The sequence below is a fragment of the Sander vitreus genome, chromosome 18, assembly GCF_031162955.1.
Source record: "Sander vitreus isolate 19-12246 chromosome 18, sanVit1, whole genome shotgun sequence".
Lineage (NCBI taxonomy): Eukaryota > Metazoa > Chordata > Actinopteri > Perciformes > Percidae > Sander > Sander vitreus.
Window position 1 is genome coordinate 18,323,897 of NC_135872.1, and position 22,334 is coordinate 18,346,230.

At 41.8% G+C, this 22,334-nt stretch overlaps 1 protein-coding gene across 1 annotated transcript in view; it reads left to right on the top strand.

The window, feature by feature from the left end:
* LOC144533769 (MAM domain-containing glycosylphosphatidylinositol anchor protein 2) overlaps positions 1-22,334 on the top strand; it is a 187,025-nt gene that overhangs the window by 49,763 nt on the left and 114,928 nt on the right. Inside the window, exons 2-3 of the mRNA XM_078275320.1 lie at positions 10,907-11,046; positions 21,924-22,098. Coding sequence (XP_078131446.1) covers positions 10,907-11,046; positions 21,924-22,098 — 315 coding nt within the window. The remainder of the gene's footprint in view (positions 1-10,906; positions 11,047-21,923; positions 22,099-22,334) is intronic.

Genomic DNA, 22,334 nt, shown 5'->3' on the forward strand with positions numbered 1-22,334 from the left:
CCCAATGGGAAAGTTATGGATGGTATACAGTCTCACACACACACACACACACACACACACACACACACACACACACACACACTGAAAGACATGGAGATATGCCCCCTGGAGGTGTTATGGATAGCTGCATATTGCAAAGCCAGCCAGCAGGCAGCACTGTCAGCCAGCCTGCACTGTGAGCATTGATAGGACAATCAGTTCACTCTGAAGTCACCACAGCCAATCATCAGACAGTTTCTTGGCGGGAAGCACCCAATCTTCAGAGGGTTGCCAGATACTCTATCCTCAGTGAGCTATTGCTGGCTCGCTACTAGCCAACCATAAAGAAAGCTGGTGCCTTGCATCAGCCAATCGTGTGAGTGTTGGCCAGAGGGCCTATCGACAGAGAACTGCTGCATGGTTACAGCCAATCTGGGCTTTATCCTTCCCTACAGATGTCCGATTAGTGTTGTTTAGGGAAATCAAACTGCCACAACATCCCCACTGTGCCAATGTTGCATCGTGAATGAGAGAGACTGGTAGAATGGGATAGGACAAACACACGAAGGCTTACCTAACTGTAACACTGTGACTCTGGCTGTCATACAGTGATACTCTGTCAGCGAGTGTTTGTTGAGTGTTGTAGCATTGTTGGTAGGCAAAGTATAGTTTCACACCTCAGCTTGATGACCTTTCTTAACAATACCATGAGCTAGCAGATGCTGCATTACTGTCGAGGTCTTTTTTTTTTTAATGAGATTCTAAATTTACCTGCATGTACTCGTAAAGGCCTTTACGTGTATAACTCATAAACCTGTACTGGCTTACACGAGCCAAGGATGTGTTCAGTGATGTCTGGTCATGGTCAGTTTAATGTGCTTATAACTAGGGATGCACCGAATCCAGATTTTTGGGGTTCGGCCGAATACCGAATCCACTGGTTAAGATTCTGCCGAAACCGAACCGAATCCTTCTCTCAGTCCATTAACACAGTAAACACATTAATGAAGTAAACAACGTCCACAACCTCTAAAATAGTTAAATGTGTAACCAAGGGTTTCTTATATCGTCTAGACTTAGGTTTGGCTTTAAAATAAAGACAAGGGCTTCCAATGCCGGAACCAAGACGGCACTGCACGTCTCCCTTTATTCCACCCCAACACAGTCAACCGTCAGAAAATACAACACTTTATTCACTTCCATTTTTCCCATCACAATAAAAGCTCTATATTTACTGTAACTTCCTCTTAACCTTCAACTGAGAGGTTACATAATGAAATACCTTAAATGTAACAACTTAATGTTGAATTCACACGCTCTTTTCACATCGTAGGAAAGCACATCGCTATCGCCAGATGAGTGACAATTTTGTTTGGCAAATCTTCGCTAACCAGTGTATGATGAAGGCATGTTGGGTGGGTGAAATTGGAAAGCTAACGAGCAGCAGTTGCTCTGCTCCCGCTGTAGGGAGACTCCGAGAGAACGGCTGACAGCCCGGGAGAGGCTGTCTGGTTAACACAAGTTTTTAGCTGTGACTATCCTTCCTTTGCCGTACCTGTGGTTGCTGCGTTTTGGCTGCTGTCTGTAGATACCTTCATGCACGGCTCGTATTCTTTTGGATGTTTCATGCTCAGGTGTTTTGGCAGCGGCGATGTAGTGTGTTGTTTGGGGTCCTTGCTGCCACGGGACAGGTCAGCATTGCGGGTTGGGCGTGTGGCTCGGCTTGGGTCGCTTTCTTTTGGAGCTCCATTTTCCATTTTCACTTTCTCACAGCCTACTGCGTTGAACAGTCCACCTACATTACGTCGACCAGCGTAGCGCGCGCAGTGCAAGCGTAGGGTTCGGTTCGGTGGAAAAAAAGATTCGGCCGAAACGAACCTGAACCCTGGATTCGGTGCATCCCTACTTATAACACATGCCTGCACCGTAAATTGACATAGGCATTAGATCAGATGATAGTACAGAGGTTTTAGTACTACTTAAGCTTTCTGTTTCCACTGTTAAATGTATGTTTAATGATGCAGCTCCTGAAATCTCTGCCCATTCCAGAAGTAAACAAGCAATTCAGAATTAAGAAGACTTTACATTCCCTCCTCTTTCCTGTTTTTGCGACACATTTTAAGGCAAACTTGGCAGATTGTTTTCCCTAAACTGTGTGTTGCTGTCTGCCTTTGTTACTTGCGCCATATTTGATTATAATATATACAAGTTTTTTTTGCCATCATTTAGCACAAAATTCCATAATAATCTTTAGCATATTATAATTCAAATTCAAGAGAGAAAACAAGACTTCTTGGCTCTTTAGAAAATGTAGCCTGTGACAGGAGACTGACCAATCACAGGTCATTTCAAAGAGAGGGCGTTCCTATTGGCTGTTCTACAAATGCAGATGCCTGTGCATGGTGAAAGCCTGATTTAATGGTGGAAACTCCTACAGAAAAAGATGCTATTCCAGCATTAGCAAAACTTACCTACACTGCAAAGCAGCCAAAAAAAGAAAGACAGACTTATCAAAAAGTGGAAATTCACGTTGGATTTCCGCTATAATAGCATCAGGATCCCAGTTACAATCGGGATAATTTAATGAATGACTAGTACTCAGACAGGTTACTGTAGGAAGCGCGTGCATGCCTGTGCTCATCTGGTGGGAAGGGCTTAGGACAGAGAGGGGAGAGCTGCAGGGGGAGGGCTGTATTTTCAAATTCTGGCTTCAGATTTACCATCAACATACTCAAACAGGCTATGGGACATATATTCATCATAAATACATCTGCAAATAATTTTCTCTATTAATAAATTGATTAGTTAATCTTTTAAAAAATGTACAGCAAATGTTTGGAATGTTGCATTTTGATTTTGACTTGATCAATTAACTAATTATTAAAATTGGTCCTGATTAATTTTCTGTTTATTGACAAACCTATTGTTTCAGCACCACGTGGAATCTTGTATTGCAGTACAACTACTCATTCTGTAGTAGAACTCATACCAAAAATGTTGGGAATTAAATCTTATAAGGTTATACTGTATGCTCAAACTGCTGGTGGTACGTTTAAAATAACCCAGGGGCAGTGAATCCAAGATGGTGGTTTTGTGCATTGAGTCATAAGTATGCATCTGCTGCGGTAGAATAACCCATCAGTTTTACTTTAGGTAATGTATGCCCGTTTGGTTGGTTTGATGCTTACATTGGATGTAGGCAGCTGGCATAGCTGTGTTTTTGCAGTGGGCTTCTCCCTGTATGACAGCTGCTGTATGCTTCAGCACCATGGACAGAGACAGCACAGTCACAGCACTGCTGCAAGCCAAACACCAATGTGCATCTGATATTCTGTGCTGTTAAATTCACACGTTTGGTTTGGAGTAAAAACTGACTAATGCGTCAGATGAAACCATGCTTGTTCCTGTCATTTCCTCACGATAGTTTGCATGACATAAGGCTTGCATGAACATAATGGATACAGCTGTATGCAGTCAAGCTCCATAACCTCCTGCTGTGGAGTGGCATACTGTGGGAGCAAAAAGGAATCTGTCCTCTATATCTCCCCACCTTCACCCTCCACAGTCATTTCTCTCTACTCTCTCCCCATCTCAGCAGGGCTTTGGCAGGTTCACACTGGCCTAATTTTTAGAGTAACAAGGTGTGTGTGTGTGTGTGTGTGTGTGTGTGTGTGTGTGTGTGTGTGTGTGTGTGAGAGAGAGTGAACGGGTGCACGCATGGGTATGTTTTTATGATTGTGTGTGCAATGTCTGTTTCCTATAAATAGCACCTCTAAGAGCCACAGCTGTGCATCATTTGTTTTGTGCTCTTATGGTGCTCCTTGTCCGTTGAATAATCAGACAAACAAACCCGTCTGCTGCATTAATGAGCCGCCTCGACTCAAGTACCCAATTTATAACTATAAGTTTAAGTTTGTCCCTTTGTGCCACAAAAAGACCACCTGACCCGTCTCTCTTGATTGTAATTTTCAGCTTAACTGGACAAACATGTTGTGTTTTCTGTGATGCTGCAGTCTCATATGAATGTGTGTGTGTTATTTCCAGCCCACAGTACCATGTGATAGATGATCTGTGCTGATAGTGTGAAGCCGGATCTATACAGAGTCTCATTTACAATAACAGTGTAGGCCGAGAAGTGCATTCAAGTGCATTATAGTGTGTAATCAATACGCTCTGACAACCCCTGATGTAATAATATGCATGTGCTGCTGGTAAACCATTTCTAGGCCCTACACACATGGATGACCCCATGGATGAGTTGCTTCTCAATTATACCACAGGAAGGGCCAGGTGTAGTGCAAGCTTACACTTTCTAAAATGTAAGGCATGGGGAAAGCATGGAACATAATTTATTGTGTGACAACTTTGGCAATGGACCATGTATGCCCTAAGTTAAACTCCATTGAATTCACACTGATATAACCAATGGCAGTGCTCCACATCACCTGAGGAAACACTGCCAGTACTGTTTAAAACCACAACATTTCTCATGTTCTCATTTAATATGGGCGAGTCTGCTCGACTGGGATACGAAAGGGGGAAAGAAATATCAATTTAGTTCTGTAATACCTACTATGTGTTTGCTATAGATGTACTGTAGGATTGCCATAACCTCATGGTAGATTTCAGTTGGGCCATACATTATGCCACTTTCAATCTCAAAGCTGCACTCATCAATATTTTTATATTAACAATGGATCAAATTACTACGGATAATGTGAAAGGAGTCACTCGTAGTGATAGACACAAAATCTTACAGCTCATTATTTGGTTTTATGACCTGCAACTGTACTGTTTAGGTTAGGTCACCTTGTTCCAGCAGCAGCAGGCAGCTAACTTCATAGAACAAGTTCTGAGAAACCCACTGTATGCTGTCTTGTTAGCACCAAACCAAACAACCTTTTAAGATGCTAATATGTCAATGTTGTGTTTAAAGCTTGTCCCACTGCCCCCAAGTAGCCAAAAATTCTTTCTGAAAAAAGTCAAACGTATCTATGCTCATTTTAATATACTCAGGGGTTTTGCTGCTACAGCCTTTCTTGGTCTGGTATGACCAGTATCTTATGGTAGCTAATGTTAGCAAACTTCAGATATTATTGAGTAACTAACATTACTGAGTCAATATGCTTCTTGCTTCGTGACTCCTCTAACAGTACGTTTCAGCATGCAAGACTAAATACAGAAAGATAAGAAATCCTAGTGAGTCAGACCACAGAAAGATAAGTGTCTTGTGTTAACAGCAACGACCTAGGACAGAAGTCTGTTTTTAATGGGTCAAACTGTTAAAAGTGTGTTCATTATCGCTCATCAAAAGCTTCTAAATGAAAGTGGTATTAATTAACAATTGGCGTTGGGTCATCAATATTTTTTCAAAACTCAAAATAATCTTGGCAACATCTAATATGACTCTGTTATTGTTTGAGCAGCTTAATAATGCTGAACTTGTTTTTGTGTTATCACTAAGCTTTTTTATGTTGGCATTGTGCAGTTTTATCATACAGCTGAAATTGACTTCTCCCCCACAGTCCCTTTATGACCAACTCAAAGTTTATTTTCATTAGTCTTGGAGCCAAATCGATAATTACTTTGGTGCGATAACAAAAACTATTATTTTTTTTAAACTGTTACAGTATGCATATTGCATATGTTTTTCTCTTTCTGTTTCTCACTTTCCCCTTTTTCTCAATATCTGGCTCTCCCATTCCAAGAAGGAGACTACGGAGCCAGAAAACTAGCAGGAAATGGTTAGTGGTCCTGAGGGGTTGGTCTGAGGACATTTAGCCCACAGCGACAACGAGCCCCAGCTGTTGGAGTTTTTTCCTCAACATTCATTTGTTTGTCAAATTTAGAGTCTCTACCATTGCCAAGAACCCCCTCTGCCACCCAGGCACTCCACAATCGTGGTGACAAGGCTGCTTTTAGCCAAATCCAATTTAATCTACATTGGCGTTAGTGGATAAAGCCATCTTCCCCAACTGAGGCCAAGGAAGGCTAGTCACTCCAGTGGGAGCTGCTTATTCAACACACACACACACACACACACGCACGCACGCACGCACACACACACACACACACACACACACACACACACACACACGCACAGACTACAGATGAAGAAAGAGCACTAAACTAACAGTCTAACATGCACAGTTGAATGTGCGGACTGAGGCAGTCTCTTGTTCTCCTCCCCTATACCTTTTCTTTCCCTGTTATTTGTTTCTGCAGAGGGGGACATGATGTCACTGTTATGGAAATGAGATAATGACATAAAAAAGAGAGGCACATCTGAGACTCCTGCTCCTAGCCTGTATCTCCTCCACTTATCAGGAAGCTGTGTGTGTGTGTGTGTGTGTGTGTGTGTGTGTGTGCGCACTTGCAGATGGTTGGGTGGGAAGCGTAATGCGGGGGAGTGACACTACAGCTTGAGATGCACATTTATGCAAATTTCATATCTTAACCCACAGGTTCGTGACAACATTTGCTCGGCATTTGTAACAACACCGTTTAATCACAAGTGCTTGTAGAGCAAATAAACAAGTGATTTCAGAATAACTCTGCATTAGTTTGACTGTGAACAGCCACTCAATATTTAGCATTGATTTTCCCCTGCGCTCTTGCACTGTTTTGCACTTCTCACATCAGGGTGAGTGGCAGATGTGCTTGTTATGCCAATGCCAATTTCCCAACTGGCAAAAGAAAAGAGAAAAAAAATAAGATGAGAAAAAGTGTCTAATTAACATCCAAATATGCCACCAGCAGAATATTTCAACTCATTGCTCCCAAATGGCCTCTGCTCTGCTACTCAACATACTTGGCCACTCACTCATTTGACATCTTGAACTTTTGCCCTGGAGGGATAGGGGGAGTAGAAGAATGTGATGTAGAAAAGGTGATTATTGATTAATTGGCCTTAAACATGTACCTGTAACTCTTTATAGAATGTTGAAGGATGTCTGTGATGACCTAAACAGTAGTTTTAGCACACTGCTTAGGGTTGAACTACTGTGCCCTCCTACTGTGGATACTTAAAGTACATTAGCTGATAATACCTGTGTGCTTTTGCATAAAGACACCCTGTGGAGTATTTGACCACTAGCGGGGCTATGGGGGTTCTGACGTGTCAGCTTTGTTTGTATTGTGTACGCGCATGAGGATGCACAAGCACACCGGCGACACTATTCACATTGTGCCGTCATTTTCAAGCTTTTTTCCTGATTGGAAGTTGGTGAAGGTAATGCACCAAAAAACGTAGCAATGCGCCAACAAAGGCGGTGAAGAAGAAGACTGCCAGCAAGCAAACATGGATGTAAACATTGCACAATTTTAAATAATACAAATGAGAAAGGAAATGCCTCATGGATTTTTGGTTGTGGTTTTGGTGAGAAAACAATGAATGTAAACAAGACAACTCCACAGGTTACCTTTTTAAGTATAATCACCAAAACAGGACGTTTACTTTTACATTTTATGTCTACTTTTATATGTCAAAGATCTGAATATTTCCTGGAGGAAGGATTGGTTTGAAATCCAGTATGGAGTATACCACTGTCTGTGAAGTAAAACTGCACATATGCGGCAAATCTATAAATGTTGATTCTTCTGTCAACGGGTTAACCTAGGCCTACTGGACTGTACTTTCTTATTGACCAACAAACAGACTCAACAATTAAAAGACATTTCCATTACACCATAACATTTCCAATATATAAAACAGAATCATTGTCCCCATAATGAACTTGTATGGGATACAGTTATGATGTTAAGGTTTTTACCCAGCTGTGTCTGGCCTTCTATGATGTGTTGTTTATCACCCATGGACGTCTGTCAGTGCGTTGACATCTCACTTTGTGCAACCCCAAGTCCCAGTGCATTAATGTCATTTCTGTTCTGAATATATGAGTAGTTACTGTCAGTATCAAGTGTCTCTCATGAAAACTAAGCAAACAGGAAATGATGTAGTAATGACAGTTATTTTAGTTTTATGCTTTGGGCCAAGTGATCTCAGCTGAGGTCTTAGCTATACAAGGATATGTGAGAACATTATGGCGCTCATTATGCATGCTTAAGGAGAGGGTTATTTGCTTTTGTTGCTGTGAGCTTAGTGTTGTCTGCATAAAGAACAAGTGTGTGTGTGTGTGTGTGTGTGTGTTTGTGTGTGTGTGTGTGTGTGTGTGTGTGTGTGTAGCCGTTGCAGTAGCTGTTTTAGCAGTTGAAGATCATTAATTACGGGTGTTTCCCTACTTACCTCCAGGACTGATGGTATGCTGCAGAGATACTGGCTCATTGGAGTAAATGGCATTAGTACTTTGTTCGTCGAGTGCCCTGGGGCCTTGTTTCCCAGCCCTTTTTTGTTTCAAGTGGCAGCCTTGCGTGAAGCTCCCTTACACTGAGCCTATTTCTCAAGCCCTTATCCCCTCCCTGTGGAGTTCACCACTAGTGTATTCATCCACAAATGGAGATAGGACAACAATGAGGGGTTGGAGCAACACGGCTTTATGAGTAGCCAGTTAGCATCCATATCAGTGTGTTCATCAATCTGCTTAGCGTTTAGACGGGCAGGGCAAGCATGACTGGGCATTAAGCTGACATGCTGAATGAGACAAACAGCATGGTTGGTAACAGGGAGGGACAAGTGGTTAGCGCGTGTCTAAGGATACACTCTGGCTGAGACTCCCAATGCAGCGGTAGGGAGGAGTGTCGCCACGCTCATTAGCATCGCAGCCTTGATAGAGGTGGAACTGAATCTGCTGCCGGGGCTGAGTCTGCCGAGAGAGGCCCTCACAGGAAGCTGCTCCTCCAACATGAAAGGCACGCTACAGTCTGTAACTCCTTGTGATTTCAGTTTTTTTTTTTTTCCTATTTCTTTTTCACAAATGTGTAGTCCTCCTCCTAATCATATCCCGTATCCGCTCTCTAAATCATCTCATCCCAAACCTCTTCACTAATCATGTAAGTTGGAGAGGGATAAATGCTTTACAGATGCTAGTATTGTCAGGGGTCGGTTACATGCAACTGCGCTTTTACAGCTCAGTGGAACTGAGCGTTTTGGGGCGGTTTACCTAAGATGACACGTTCCTCCCTTCTGTGTCGGGTTGTGGACGGATTTAAATGTCCTTGCTGACTCACAAGGGTCAGCTAATGGTGGAGAGAAACACCAGTGCAGTAACTGCAGCTGTGGACAGACAGCTGTGGGTAGTTGAGTAGAGTTGTTCTGCCATGTACTTTTACTGCAGTATGCCTGTGCTGCTGAATAGTGAGTTTAATTTGCACATAGCCTATCACAGTTTCTGGCATTTTTATATCCCTAATTGTATTACATTAAGAAATGATGTGTTAAATAATGAGTCTTGTTCCGATCCACCAATTTAAGTATGGACGCCCACTCTCCTTATGGTCGAATGACAGTTGATTTTTTTTTTTTAGATTAGACCTTAAGACATTTACTTACAAAATGATAATGCATTGAGTCATGACTGATTCGTTTGAGATCATTTTCTTTTTCATACTGTGTTTACATGTGCAAGGTTTTGTAATGAAACCCTTCTGGCATGTAATTACACTTTTTTATTTTTTTTTTAAGATAATTTTTGGGGCATTTTTTTAGGCCTTTATTTTCACAGGACAGATTAAGACATGAAAGGGGAGAGAGAGGGGAATGACATGCAGGTCGGAGTCGAACCTGCGGCCGCTGCGTCGAGGAGCAAACCTCTACATATGTGTGCCCGCTCTACCAACTGAGCTAACCCGGCCACCGAGTTGTAATTTTATTAAGATATTTTCCCAAAGCGAATAAGTGAGGAGGATAAGGAGACAGAATAAGAGAAATGACTTGTTTTGCAGCCTACCATCAATTTGTACATAGTTGGTCATCTACTTGACACTGCATTTGAATTATTGCTGCTTACATTCAGTAATTTGGTTTAAGATGCAAAGTGAGTGTCAATTTGAATCCAAGTGGAGTGATACTGATTGGTAATCGCTGTTGTCATGGCTACTGAATCTCTTTTCTCCAAACTGTAATTTAGATGTGACTGGGGCCAAGGTGCATCAGTAAAGGTCTGCAGATACTGTACTGTAGATGGTCACAATGTGAAATATTGACTTAAAATGACGAGAAATAATTAAAATATAAAACTGGCTGTTGATGTGTGGGCTTTTGACACCTCTTATAATAAGAATACTGCTGAAGTAGCATCAGGCAACTAGCATTTATCTCAACATTAACTTGTCATTGTATTAAAAGACCTGTTAATTAACCTTGAATGTAATTTGTTTACTTTTTCTCTTCAATTAGAACAATCTATTAAAGTGTGCATTATGCCTTTAAGATGCATGCTCAGGTTGCATAGTAATGGAGTGTGTTTAAATTACTTTGTAGTGCAAACTAGTAGCATGATTTTTCAGTTATGCTACCAATTTACATTGAGAGAGAGTTGCTTTTTTAATGTTTCATCTTTTGTTAGTGTAAATAAAAAATAAACATTTGTTCATCTTGTGCACTAACTAATGCCACTTACTAAAGAAAACATTCTTGACGTATATAAGATTTGCTGAAGAATAAAAACGAGTCTTCCACCATTTTTGAATCACTTTTTGACAACACGCTCGGCAGCACGAGCCCTATCAGTACCACGTCTGTGAAAGTGATACTCTCACAAGTTACTTCAAATAAAAACTACATAAGCAGTGAATCATTTTTCCAAAGTAGCTTCCCTCGACTTTGTATTTGATATACTTGCGACGTTTAAAAAGCTAAACCAAGGTGAATGCTACAAAAGTAAAATGTGTCAATCACAATGTGTTTTTTGTACTAATACCCCTGCCCCCCTTGTGTGCAGTACAAAAGTGGCCATAACATGCTGAACTACTCATTCCTTCTGAAATAACCAGAATGCTAAGACACTTTGTGCTTTTTTTTCCTCCACAGCACCTCCGACCGTGCGCATCATGCACTCAGGGCATGCCTGTAATGTTGAGGAGGAGAGGCACACGGAGAGAGTCTACACCATCCGAGAGGGAGAGACCCTGGAGCTCACCTGTCTGGTGACGGGGCATCCTCGACCACAGGTTAGGAACTCGCTACCTTTTCGTCCGCCCTTAACTGACAGCGCGGGCAAAAATAGCAACACAAGGGAATCATGGGACAAGATTCTAATTTTGTAGCCTGTCTCCCCTTCCTGTCTTTTTCTCCTTTATTCAGTCTCCTTCAGCAGCTTTTATTTTAATTCTGTATTAGCGCCATTGAGTGGCACACCACGTACCTCTGCACTAAACCAGCTTAAAAGTTTAATCCTTTAATTATTGACGGTTTAGGTTGCATTGTGCACCTGCATGGTGATAATGAAAGCTTCCGAGTCTAATGAGAATGCAGAAACAAAACAGGCGAAACATCTGCCAAAACAGCAAAGTAACTTGCCAGAAGCAGGCCACAGTGAAAAGTGGGTCCTCGGCATCTGATAAAGAGTTTTTCCTCAAACTCTTTTTATTTACTGTGGTTATCTGAACTAATGAAAAAGCTTCCACCTTTTTCTGAAGAAAATAGGCTGTTCATTTGTTCTTGTTGTGCCTTCTACTTATTGCTGTTCTCATTCAAATTCAAGAAGTAGGTATATAAAAAAGATATGTTAAGATAAGTAAGACAAAAGTAGAAACACGATTTCTCGACTAACTTGATCCACGCAGGTATAAATGTCAGCTCTGCCACAAATGACCTGACCATCACATTTCCATCTCATATTAATCCGGGCAGGATTTGCACACGCTAACCTTTCGAACATTTATCGAATGTTGTTTCCAATTTGCTTGATAACACAAACGAATTCAGCAGTATCTCCGCACAGAACTGTGCTTATTTACCTGAATTAATATAATTCCGCTTTTGATTCATACGCGGGGCGATTAGCTCGTAAACTTCCCCTCTGGATGCCAAAGCAAAAGAGCATATTGATTTCAATTGAAAAGGTGAGGCCTCTTCAATTAGGGAGAGGTTCAGACACACCGTTCATCTCCGCTAGTTGTCAGGGGGACCACTTCGTACTCATCATCTCTGTCTTTCCTATTAATTAGACTTTCTGAAAACCAGAGCAGCGCAAGGGGAGGGGAGGGAGGAGAAGAGAGTGGGAGATCAAAAGCCCTGCATGGCTGTGTCGCAGGAGAGGCAGTCCTCTCCTTTGAAACCGAGTCATTATGAGACTCACGCAGATCCCCTGGCGCAGCGGGTCTCGGCTGTGTCTCCCCGGACTTTGGATGTGTCAGCTTTGTCCCCCTCTGGTAGTGGCATGGGACCAGGGGGGCAATGACACTCATTCTGAGTGGTTTCGGAAGCCGGCGAGGTTATCTGGGGTGGCAGTAGTCCTTCGGCTGGTTTTGTAATGTTGGTGGAAAAACACAAGGGTATGCGACCTCGTCGGAAACACACACACACACACACACACACACACACACACACACAAGTGAATACAGCCTTAACAGCTCATCCTTTCATTGGAGTTAAATATTAATTCTCAGAACATGTTGTGAGTCTTTCTTCGCCCCCAGATTTCCTCGTTTTAATTGAGTTGAGTTTCTTCATCTTTTAACAGCATACATGGGGAAACATAATCAGTGCTCTTTGCAAAGGTTGTAGTGCATTCTCAGTGTGTTCTGTCATAATTAATGACATGGGCACAGACTTTGCTTTCACCTTTGGTAGGGACATTCTTTTGTTAGACAGTATGAACTGTGTGTGTGTGTGTGTGTGTGTGTGTGTGTGTGTGTGTGTGTCTGTGTTTTCTTTTTCTTATATCTTGACATGGCTCTATATGTTTTTGCTATTTTTGTTCGGATTTTAAAAATATATTTTATTTTGATACTATAAATCTGATACATGTGATAGATTTTCAGAATAAATGTCACGAAAATGTGTAGAAAATAATCAGAAGGCAACATACACTGTGTGTGACAATCCATTTTAAAACTTCCCTTGACGTTTGGGTTTGCTGTGGCAATGTTTGCACATTAGAAATAATGTCCATGTTAGAAAGACCCAAACAACAATAACTCCTGATCAAGTGGGGTAGAGTTTGTCAAACTATGTACACTAAACATCTTTGGCACAAATGATCTTATCTTAAGCATTAATGCTACATAATTTACTGATGTCAGGAAGATACATTCTTATAAGCTAAGATGTTACTGACACTTTGGTTCCTCTAAAAAAAGAGAGCCGATGTCTTACGTCTTTCGATTTTGATATTCACATCAATTTCAAAGTGACACATTTGATTTAGATTATTTTCAACGGTTTTGTTTGGTGGGGGCCGAACCTGACATAGTATTATTTATATATCGGAATATCGGAAGGGCTGAGGAGACTGCAGGTAGCAGCAGTGCTTCTATTTTCTATTTTGGAAGAAGAAAGAAGTGCCTAATGTTAACATTCTGGCTAACTGAGCTGACAAAAACACCCCTTAATCTCCTACCTGATAGACTAAAGCAATTCAAATCCAGTATATAACGTGCGCTACATGCGACATAAGGTAACACTCCTGATGAGGGCCACTCTGTTCTTGTTCTGTTGCTCACTCTTTAGTTCTTTGATATGTTTGTTTGCTTTAAAAAAAAGAAAGAAAAAAGACAGATGTTTATCTGGATGCCATGCTTGAGGACCCAGCTCTTATATTTGAAACAAAATGACACATTTGAGCAATATAAATGAGTTTACTAATACCTCACACTAAATTTAAACTCCAAATCACCTGACTGATGTTAGTTGAACCCAGTGAAGATTTTTAATTGAACCATGTGATGTTTAAATAGTTTAACTATAAATACCAACCACCACTGCAGCCGGTCATTCATCTTGCAGGCATTACTGCCAATGCTGTGCTTTAGATAGCTGTCCATGTGTAGTATAACCTGAGGGTTGTCAGATCATCAGGTCAGGTATCCTCCGTATCTTGTTCTTTCACTTTTCATTAAATAGGCACATTTTTGCAGAAAACACACAGACCTGCAGCTCGGCATAGACCTTACCAGGTCTGCCTGCTCTTTGTTTTCTGTTCATCAGCACTTCGTTTAAAACCCATTTGTACCTACACAGCTATGATCTGGGTTGAGTACCAAAAAAAAGCAATGTGTGATGAACAGTCAAAGATTCTGTGCTTTGCTGAAAACATTCAGGTCTTAAACCCCGTAAACCCGCCCCTGGAGTCGCCAATGATCTACACCTAAGATTAATGGGAAAGCACTTTCTCCTCTCTGTAGTATCATTCTCAATTTTGTTTTCTTGAACAACTTCCATACCAGGAATAACTTAAACCACACTTTCCATCTGCACCACAATATCACAGGGGGCCAAGTCACACTTCTCGATCACTGTGAATCGCTTTAATTAGTTCTGCATTAGCAAATCACAAAATAGCTTTTTTCATCGTTACTGTCCAGATTTCCGTCTCTATCCCTGGCTCTGAGATACTGCTAGCTCCCATGATGATACATAGACCCAGCGGTGTTGTGCCAAATACAACATCAGCACCACAAAGGACCAACCACAGAGTAAATGGTGCCACGGTTGGCAATTTCGCCACCGTTTAATTCTTCACGTCTATCAATATGCAATACTTCTTAAATTACATAGACGCCCCTCAGGCCTTATCACTGATGGAGTCTCTGGATTGTGTCCAACCAGGCAGCAGCTTCCTCACAGGCCTCTCTGTCAGCCCCGCGCACAAACGCCCACTCACCTCGGAGGAAAAAACAGAGGCTTTCTAATAATAAAATCATATGTGCATTCGACCTAACACACAAAGAAACACACACTCACAAATGGCAGCGGAAACATTGTCTGCCTTCCCATTTAATTGTCAAATAAATATATGTCCCTGTCAGTCACAAGCACACCGTATAATATGTGCTTTTTTCCCGCTGTGCCTTGTGGGTTTGGCATTTCAAGGTGTTACTAAGGGCTGTGCGGGAAGACTGGGACTGCTGACATCTGGCAGGCTCGGAGGGCAATGAAGTTAAATTGTCATGGATGCATTGTGCAGAGGTCACTGGAAGGATTTGTGGAACTTGGCTCTCTGAGGAGAAGGATGAGACAGAAAATTATAGCTGTGGCCAGTGCTTCTCCCTTCGCTCTCTGCTTTTGATCTCTGTGCAAACACTAGCAAGTCCATTTTCTTAGTAGTCAATCAACAGAGAATTAATCCACAACAATATCGATAATCAATTAACTGTTCGCTTCACTTATCAAACAACAAAACTACAGTAAGTATCTGCAGCCGTGCTAGTGGCTCTTTGAGGCACAGTGGTGCTTTGAGCTAAAGTCAACATGCTAACATTCTGATGTTTAACAGGTTACCTGCAATGAGGATTAAAGGATTAATTGAATAAGTAGGGAGTGAATTGATCGATTAATTGACAATTAAAATAATTTGTCTGGAAATGGCTCTGTGTCAAAAAGGATAAGACATGCAAAACGTTTAAAAAAATATTATTTCATTCCCGGTGCTTCTCCTCCAGACTAACATGCCCATTCTCAAGGGGGTGCCTGGTTAGCTCACCTGGATGAGCGTGCACCCCATGTACAGAGGCTCAGTCCTAGTTGCAGCAGATGTGCGTTCAGTTCCAACCTGTGGCCCTTTGCTGCAACTCATCCCCCTCTCTCTCCCACTTTCCTGACTTAATTTGTCCTATCAATGAAGGCAATACAAAACCCAAAAAATAATCTTAAAAAAAATGCAAATCTCTCTCTCTCTCTCTCTCTCTCTCTCTCTCTCTATCTCTACCATCTCTCTCCATGTATATTTGAAACGATCCATCGACTGATTAATCAATTGGTCGATGGACATGAAGTTAATCTACGATTTTGATAACCGAGTCCACAACCATTTATTAAGCAGAGTTGCCAAGCATCAGCTGTTACAGCTTCTCAGATGTGAAGATATGCTGTTTTGTATCAATGGAAATTGAATATCCCCTAAGGTTTCTGAAACCATGAGATTTTCTTGACAGTTTTTTAGATGAAAGAATTAAACAATTAATCAGACAATTAATAAATAATCAATACTGAAAATATATAAGATTTAGCCCTGCCTCCATCGAATATAAAGATAATAATATACCCTTTCCCTATGTCGTTCTGTTGTTCCACTATAACTCATCCTCTGTATCAGAACACCACATACGCATACAGCTTTATCTGTTCATACTTTCATGGCCCCCTGTCCTCCAGCTTCGTTCATTGTCTTTGATGTCATGAACAGACATCAAAGAGTCCCTGATGATAAAGCCATCTGCCCCCGTCTCCCTTGCCCTGGCCTCCATCCATTATGTCCACACTACTTTGTTTGAGTACCAGGCTCCAATAGCCAGCAACACCACATTGCAAACACCTTTTTTTTTTTTCAATTATTGGCTGGCCAGATTCAAATCGCAGCGCCACGGGTCAGCGAGTACAAATAAGCTGACCTCGGGCCCTGGGACATTCCGTTTTATACTGTGAATCGGAGTAGTATGTGATCTGTTTTGGATGCTCCCATGACACTTAGCCTATAGTGCTGGTGTCTTTAGCAGATGGTGCTTTTTTTAAATATTATTTAGCTTCCTAATTTTTGCAGTGTTTGCCATACAAACTGCAGCATCAGAAGAGGCACCGCAACAGAGCTTCCCCTTGAACCACAGCCTGTCCAATTCACTCACAGTCATTTATGTCTTAAAAGTGACTTCAACTGCAGCACTCAAACATACCGTATGTAGTTCAACACCAAGGCGAAACGTTTGTCAGTGTGCGTTTCCTATTCAATATTCAAATTTCTGATTTTTTTATTCATTTGTATATCAAAGACTGGGCAGCACGGTGATGCAGTGGTTAGCACTGTTGCTTTACACCCAGTGGGTTCCGGGTTTGAACCCTCTGGCTGGCTTGGGCCCTTTTGTGTGGACTTTGCATGTCCCCCCCCCCCCCTGTTAGTGTGGGTTCTCCTTGGGGGTTCCCCGGGAATCTACCAACAATCCAAAGACTTGCAGGTTACAGTAGCTTCATTGTTGACACTAAACCCCCGTACATGTGAACATGAATGATCGTCTGTCTCTGTAGTCACGTTTCCACTAAGCACTCCAATTCAGTTCACTTCAGTTTGTTACACATTAGCAAAAGTGGATAGTGGATAGTACCTGGTACTTGGTACTTCTTTGGGTAATACCTCGGAGGTACCGAGCGAGCTGAGGCGATACTAAAAGGTGGAGTTAAAACACTGCAGACCACAGATTGGTCAGAGAGAATTTTTCATTAGCGCGACAAGGGACATCCTGCACTAACCTAGCCAAGCTACCGTCAATAGCAACAGCAATTTTTTTTCCACTTGGCCCCCGATTTAACAAAAAATGGCACCTGCAAAACTATGCCGTATTGACGAAGTGCAGATGTTTCTCTGGTTGGCTGCTGATGAAAGGATTCACAGAGCGTCGCGTTAAAGATGATGACAGGGCAGTTTCATGCGGTGTTGTTATGGAGATCAGCTGAGAATCTACTGTACCTACAGTACACTGAGAGGGTACTGTCCACACTAAAAACTCACCAAAAAAGTGAGTTGAGCTGACCTCAGCTTGGATTGGCTCCAGCCCCCCCGCTAGCCTGAATAGGATAAACGGTTACATATGGATATCAGACTTAACTACGGCGTGTTTCATATTGTCATCCAGTTTTTTACGAGGGGCCAGTGCTTTCTGACCTGTAGAGTCTTTGCACTCACAATTTGTAATTTGGACCTCCTGTTGCTTCTTCTGATCGCTTGATTTTCATGCTTAGCCACACTTGGCTGCACCACCGAGTGGCACATACCACCATCAGTGCCAAAAAAGAAAAGATGGCAAGCAATTAGAAACCAGTCTGTTGTTAGGGAGAGGGAAACGTCACAGCAGGCATTATGGGAGATTCACCGAAGACGCGTGCGCCAGCATATGATCCCTGCATAACAACAGACACTGGGCGCATTTTAATTAGCTCTTGCCGTGACAGCATGTGTGGTCTCGAACACTGCTGGGATTTTCAGTTGGATACTAATCTAGACGGGCTTCTACTTTCCTTTTAAGCAAATGTTGATCTCTATTGGATGTCTGATTTAAGAGGGAATGGCGGTATTATTGTGTTGACAATTTTTTTTCCTGTGGAACTAAATGGTGTCATGTTTTCGATGCTTTTTTAAAACTCCTTTTTTTCCTTAACTATGATATTATTATATGTGAGGTGAAACATGGAAACCAGACATCATTTACATTTCATGCTTATAATATATGCACACTTGTAATTGCAAGGGACATACAGGACTAATACGTTTCCGCCATAAAACAACGGCTCAGTGGTACATCTTGGGCAGTTTGACTTATTCCCCAGTGTATACTTATGAGCACCTAAAGAGTTTCAGCTGTGGAATGAGAAAGCCCAAAAAACTCAGCCAGGCTGTCTGGGAATGCTAGGAGCAGCGATTATCATATTGCTCAAATCCGCCACCTCCTCTCAGATCAAGAGTATTTGCATTGCACTGAGGAGAGTGAAGAGGGTCAAACTGTTCTCACCAGGCGTACTTCAGGACTCCCCCTGTGGGTAGTAGGTGCTCAGATGTGAAAAGTCAAAGGAGTAGAGGAATGAAAATAGCTTCAGGGTGAGTTAAAAGCTCACCAAAAATGTGGTCTACTGCCCTCGTGAAACAAACAGCAGCACATTCCTTTTGAAAGTATGAATAGTTATTTGAATACCCACTTCTTAGTGTCACTCCAACAATGCATTATTGATACTGTGCTTTTCTAAAATTCAAAGCTCTTTACACAAAAGGCAAAGGAAATGACTGGGGGTATAAGCTGGGAGAATATTGAATTCTGCTGAGGTCGCCATAAGCCAGCTTGCTTTGTATTTGCATGAGGGGATCCAGAGCACAGACACAGAATTCGAAAACTTTGCTCCATCTAATTTATAATCATAACTTATTTAACTTTGGGGCTTGTTTTGCTGAACTCATGATGTCCCTAACTGTTATAATAGGGCTCCAGACTTTCTAACAGAAGGGCTTTAGCATCGATCAACTGCTGACTTTGGGCTTTTTAATGGAGTGCTTTCTCTCAATGTCTCTTGATGCGTTTGAAACAGGCCAAGTGAAACCTTTTCAGTGCAGTGTATTCATTTAAAGGCATTTATTTTTAATGGTAATATATCCACTTAAAGGCTATATAAACGGATGGGACAGAAGCTCGGTCTAGCTACAGGCTTTGTCCTTTTTTTTTCCTTCTTTTTTTTTTTCAGAAAAAGAGGTCGATGAAAGGGAGAAATACAGCACACACACAGTCTTTGAATTCCAGGGTAGCTAATTTGTTTCTGCCACTCTGAACAGTAACACCCCGAGCAACACAGAGAATCTGAAACTCCTCCTTTTTCTGCATGTGAATTCCTCTCCTTGTCATCTTCTAGCCCTGAGCTCTGAAAGAAAAAGCCTCTGGTAGTGCACCATTATCATGGTTTGGGCCATCCACCCTTTCATTTCCTTTCTCCTATCAGTTTGGAAAATGACCAAACTTCAAGCTGTCATAACCTCGGGGGGAGTCGTCATGGTTAAACCCCCACAGCTAGAGCAGCACAGCGGCTACCTCCCATGATAGCACCCAATCTTCATCCCTCCATGCAGTGATATCCCTGTTCCATCTGATCTTATCTCTGTAAAATAGGATGCTATCAGTATCCAAGATGATGCTATCACCATACATCAACCCCCCCTGCCGAGACAGAGATATGGGAGGTTTTGCAGGCAAAGCCAGTCCATCTGTGGCTTGCTTAGGATGACGGATTGAATGGAGCTTTATGCTCAGTAGTGCTGGTTGTGTGGCCCCCAGGCCAGAGTTGTCACAGTACCTGTTCATGCTGTATGCTCAAATGAGGACAGGAGCAGATGATGGAGAGTCAATTATAACCTCATGTTGGAGAGTAATACTATTTCACCTTTCATTACACCTCAATGCCATGGGCTAACCGGATCTCATCAGATAGTGAAAGGTACTCATGCTGAGAAGGCCACGCCGAGGTCAGTTTGGTGTGGAATAGAGGAAAGACTAGAGGATTGATTAGAGGAAGATTTTCAGCTCGCAAGTCCTCATTTATATTTATACTGATATTTCACTGAAGAACATTACAACAATTTTGGTTTAATACAGGATGTTCTTCAACAGTTGTCTATGCATTGCATTGCAATATTGTCAAAAACACAAGACAATATAACAAACGTGCGTTAAAGAACTTCATTTTAATCTTCTGCACATTCTTGAATAATGTCCTGTTCTCAAATAGAGAGAAACAAACCATAATTTGTATTTCTAATTTCCTCCTGCTTTTTTAGCCATGTTTCATTATGTTTTTTAAAAGAAGCCTGTTTTCTGATCTTCTCTTGTCTTAAGAGAATAGTTTAATGTTTTGGGAAATGTGAACATTAATTAATTAATTAATTAACCAGAAACAGGGAAAAACTAGATTGGCTCTGTCCAATGGTAACAAAATCTGCCTACCAGTACCTTAAAATGTCATTCATTAAAGTGTTGTATCTTGTTTCTTTAATCCGTACAAAAACTGAAGTTTAAAAACGCAAAAATGTTGTTTGCTCTTTATGCAAACTCAATACATCCTTCATGCTTACCTGTTCTCTTGATCAAAAAAGTTGCTGCAAGGTTGTTTTTTTTTGCGAACAAAAGGGCAGGTAATTGCATCACTTCAGTGTTTTTTACCAGGCCTGTATTAGTAAGTTAGTATTAGAATACTGGCTATTATTTGAGAAATGTACAGTAACATCTTGATTTATACGTTATGGGGCCTATTTTAAAGATCTAAGTGCACGGCGTGAAGCGCCTGGCACATGTGCGTTTAGGGCGTGTGCGAATCCACTTTTGCTAGTTTAACGGCAGAAAAAAGGGTCCGTGTGCCAGGCTCATGGTTCAAAAGGGTTGTACTTAATTAATCATAGGTGTGTTTTGAGCGTAACACGCAATAAACCAATCAGAGTGTCATCTCCCATTCCCTTTAAAAGCCAGGCGCGGTTGTACCTTGGCGCATTGCTATTATGATCTTGATCTTGTCTTTTGTTCCACAGGCTATCAAACTCCTTAATGAATTTAATAGTTAATGAAGGTCCTGTACGGTAACAGGGTTATATTTATTTATTCTTATTTTTTTTTTTTTTCTATTCTTGTTTTCCTAGCTGGTCTGGAACCCCCCCCCCCCATGCATTAGTGCCCTGGTCTATGTTATGAGTAGTGATGTCTACATGTTACGGTCTTTTTTGTCTTGTTTTCTTGTCTTAATGTTGTCAAAAATGCCTCGTGATTTCTGCTGCAACCTAATTTCCCCACGGGGACAATAAAAACAATGAAGTGAACTGATGAAGGAAAGATTTTCAGGAGAAGAACCTGATCAGATAGCAGATCATATCATAATACTATTTCACATTGTAACATTTTTATTTTTAATCTTCTGCATGTGTGTGTGCTGTTGTGCATTCCTGTGTGTGTAACAAGCATAGGGTGCACGCGCTGTGCACGAGCCTAGGCGCATTTTACTAATGCGCTGTTAAAATAACAATGAAATGCTTTTTGCGTTATTTACTTTAGACCAGGTTTTTGTTGGTCAATGGCGCGATCACTTCCCGCTGCCTCAAGACAGCAATACGCCAAGAATTCACCTGAACACACCTCCCTGTAAGACCAGCACGCCCATGGGCGCAAAGATGGGTGCCTGTGCATTTGCTATTTAAACCACGTGGGTGCTGGACGGGAAATTGACAGTTACTAGCAAAGACACTTGCGTCGGGCTCTGCGCTGCGCCGGGTGCAAGATAGGGCCCTATATCTACTTCCTACCTGAAGCTGTGTTGGACAGTCTCCCTCTATATCAGACCGGAAAGTATAATCATTTCTACCATTTGTACTTCCCAGATCCGATGGACCAAGACAGCAGGCAGTGTGTCGGACCGCTTCCAGGACTCCAGTGTGTTCAATGAGACGCTGCACATTGCAAAGATCCTGAGGACCCAGGGAGGTCGCTACTACTGCAAGGCTGAAAACGGCCTTGGATCCCCTGCCATCAAGTCCATCAGGGTGGACGTCTACTGTAAGTGTGATGATTAAAAAGAATATATCCCTCTGTTATTATGTGTTTCTTCCTGGTTCACAAAGGCATCCAAATGAGGCATACTGAAAATGGTAACTAAAATGGTAAATGCCCAAAGGTAGGACTATCAGAGTCTGTATCTGTGTTACTGTGTGATGGACTGGCCACGGTGTCGCTGTGTCTCCTTCCTAAGTCTCTGCAAGACACATTTCAGCAGACAGCCATGACCCTGACAA